Source organism: Diaphorina citri, unplaced genomic scaffold, assembly GCF_000475195.1.
Source record: "Diaphorina citri unplaced genomic scaffold, Diaci psyllid genome assembly version 1.1 scaffold196, whole genome shotgun sequence".
In the NCBI taxonomy this organism is placed as follows: domain Eukaryota; kingdom Metazoa; phylum Arthropoda; class Insecta; order Hemiptera; family Psyllidae; genus Diaphorina; species Diaphorina citri.
Window position 1 is genome coordinate 10,715 of NW_007377633.1, and position 3,642 is coordinate 14,356.

General features: G+C 32.9%; 1 protein-coding gene across 1 annotated transcript; it reads left to right on the forward strand.

Annotated features, from left to right (window-relative positions):
• Positions 1–270: 270 nt before the first annotated feature.
• Positions 271–1,556, forward strand: LOC103505811 (G-protein coupled receptor moody-like; the record flags this gene model as incomplete). Its single annotated transcript, XM_008470174.1, has 2 exons — positions 271–509; positions 1,178–1,556. Coding segments are annotated over 2 exons (618 nt in total), but the record flags the coding sequence as incomplete, so codon positions are not given.
• Between the last annotated feature and the right edge of the window lie 2,086 nt (positions 1,557–3,642).

Below are 3,642 nucleotides of genomic sequence, written 5' to 3' on the forward strand. Positions count from 1 at the left end.
TCAAGTGAAGTTAGTTGTCAAAGGATTTCATGCATGGAATGAATACTTCGAAACTTGATTTATTATTATGGTCGTTTTTACAGATGAAAAAACTCCGTTTCGTCAATAGCCCTAAAACAATTCCGCTTTTTTTTCACAGACTTCTCACTCACTGTTACAACTAGGTCAGCATATTTTCTGTTCCTTTTTTTACTATCCGGGTGTGATTTCAAAGAACTAAAACAGTCACTGACTTTGATTTCTAATCATTTCCCTACTCTTTTGTTCCAGGTTCGAAATGCAACTGCCGTGTTCATTATCAACCTTAGCGTATCTGACCTCATGTTCTGTTGTTTCAACCTTCCACTAGCTGCCTCAACTTTCTGGCAACGAGCTTGGACGCATGGTCATCTTCTATGTCAATTATTTCCACTCCTTAGGTACGGCCTTCTGGCTGTATCACTATTTACGGTGCTAGGAATTACCATTAATCGATACGTCATGATAGGGCATCCAACGCTGTACCCGAAGTAAGTGAAATCTCCTGAAATAAATCTAATACTATACGAGTATGTAGGTACCTAAATAGATATTGCATTCAACACATTTTTTATATATTCATAATATGAACGTGTTCATTAATTATTGTTTAAGCAAAGCTTTTGAAAAGACCACTTCTACGTAATTGTATTAGTTTTGTTAATATAGGCTGCGGTTTGAACGCGTAACATTTGCGTACCTACCTTATAACGGTTGATAACACATTTTTTATATATTCATAATATGAACGTGTTCATTAATTATTGTTTAAGCAAAGCTTTTGAAAATGACCACTTCTACGTAATTGTATTAGTTTTGTTAATATAGGCTGCGGTTTGAACGCGTAACATTTGCGTACCTACCTTATAACGGTTGATTGACCTGAAATGAAAATGGAAACCGCAGATTTTGTTTTTTTCAACCACCGGAACACCCACTGATTTGTATTATGGTTATTATTTAGTCATAAAAAGTTTGGGCTCAGTCCATCTCACAGCATGTCTAATCCATTGTTGTTAAACCACTGGAACACCCACTGATTTGTATTATGGTTATTATTTAGTCATAAAAAGTTTGGGCTCAGTCCATCTCACAGCATGTCTAATCCATTGTTCATTAAGAGTGCTGATTGAGTACATGTTTATCTATTCTGTTTCAGATTATACAGCAGCAAATTCTTAGCATTCATGGTAGCTTGCACGTGGTTGTTTGGGTTTGGTGCCTTGGTTCCCACGTGGCTAGGTGTATGGGGTCGGTTTGGTCTCGAACCTAGCATAGGGTCTTGCTCAATATTACCTGACGATTACGGACATTCACCGAAAGAGTTTCTGTTCCTCGTCGCATTTGTCATTCCTTGCATATCAATCGTGGTGTGCTATGCTAGAATATTCTATATCGTGCGGAAAACAGCGATGAAATCGCGGGCTATGAATATGAAAAATATGAATGCAAACAAAGGCCAGTACGACACTATGAAACCTCCTGGCTATGGAAAGAAATACATGAAAGCTACTGTGTCTACAGATGACTCCCCGTAAAATTGTAGGTAAGTCATGTAAGTGTTGTTAATATTATAATGGCCTCAGTATTTCTCAACACATTAATCATGTAGGTATGAAATATTTGATGTTTTCTGATGTTAAATTGCCTAATTAGTTTTCTCTGATGGATTTTAATTATTTAAAGACAAATTTAATATCGAAAAGATATAGTTATTTAAAAAAATGTAAACATTTGTAAGATAAATTCAGCATGATAATAATACCTTTAGATTTATTATCACTGTATTGTTTAGATATTTTATTACCCTATTATTTATTTATTTTTTAATGTGTTAAACATATTGATAATATAATTGTGTTAATAATGTACTTAGAGACTGATTGAAACTTAATTAATTTCCTAAAAATAATAACCTACTTTGTTTTTTAAAAAAAAATAATAATACTAAAATGCATTTTTCTAATAAAACATGATAGCCTTAATGGAAACTAGCATTTAAAATAACATTACCCCAATATCACCATTTACAATAATTGCCCATCTAATTGATCCACTATGTATGAATTAATTTTCAAGAATACTAAAGCCTACCTTCTTTCTACAAACAAAATAGTTTTCAAGTTTTAGGCTTTTTTTGCAATAGGTACCTATTATTTTCGTTCTCAGTACCACTGCCATGTCAAGTACAACATATTTATCTAGGTATTTTCTATATTAGCGGTAATAATTGCCAACTGATCTTAATAAAATTAAAAATATTATCAAAATATTAGAAATGAAAAGTTGTAGGTAATTCACCGTTCGCCCTGATTACGTTTTCTTTTTCTGTTTTTAATGGTAAGATATATTTCATGTTGTTAATCTCAGAATCTCACCCCTAGAACACTTTTTTCAATTTACTAGAATATTTTTATTTCTCTTGTTCCACTGTTTACCCCCCCCCCCTTAATTCCCAATCAGTTCCTTTTTGTTTTTAATTTTTAAATTAGACGCTGCATCCCTAAGGCCTGTAACTTCCCTCCTCTGAATCCTCAGCTGATTTGAAAAATCCTTATTTACTTACCCTCTTATAAATCGTCCATGATCTATACGGTTTACACCACTGAACTCTGCTACGTCAAATAGAATACGAAGAGCAAATAAGGAATAAAGGAAGGAGGAGAGAAGGAAATGGAAGGAAAAGGAGGGGAGAAAGAGAAAGAATTTCATTATTTGTGCTGTGCCTTACGCAAAAAAGTTGCTCATGTAAAATATTTCATAACTGGGGCAATGTTCTAGATTTGATAGAATAAATCCCATCTTTCTCTCGTATATTTTCCGAGGCACACACCTATATCTTTATGAATTTGTTCGACTTCATTTTCACTCTCTTTTGCCTAAATCCTCCTTCGATATAAAATGTAGTGTTTTGTTGTAATGGGGTAGGATCTGGGATATAAAAGATAGGTATATCCACAAGACTTCATACAAATAGAAAAAATCCCAAAATTTCCAGGCTAAAATCTATCATAAATATTTATTACAATATTCTATACACCAAAATTTCCGAGATTAACAGTATTAATCCTGATTCCTAAACGTCTTCATGACTTGCCGAGAAAAAATCATGAAAAGTCAATGTACTCATTTCCCCTGGAGTAAAAAGGCCTGGAAAGTATCTGTAAAAAAAAGATCATTTCTAGCGAAAATTGAAAGATAAAAGAGAAGATAATAAGCAGGAATCCTTGAGAGATGTTTTCTTCTTACTTTTCAAAAAGTAGGGTCAGTTTATTTCCATTTTTTCTCTGTTTTTCTTCTTCTTCAACAAATTACAATTACGATTTGATATGATTTTGATTTATAGGTTATTTTGTGTGCCTACCATTGGAAAGATGTTTGTAGGTACCACCCTTTCTGATTAGCTCCCCAAATGTTTGTAGTTTTTAGTCATTTTGCTTAATAAATATGTATATGCCTACAATTATTTAATTTTACTTTATACCTAAATTAATCTAGTCACATTTCTCAGGCCATTAAAACCAAATAATAACTAGGTACCTAGACTATACTAGTTACTGATTAAAATGTGCGAAAATTGAAAGATAAAAGAGAAAATAATAAGCAGGAATCCTTGGGAGATGT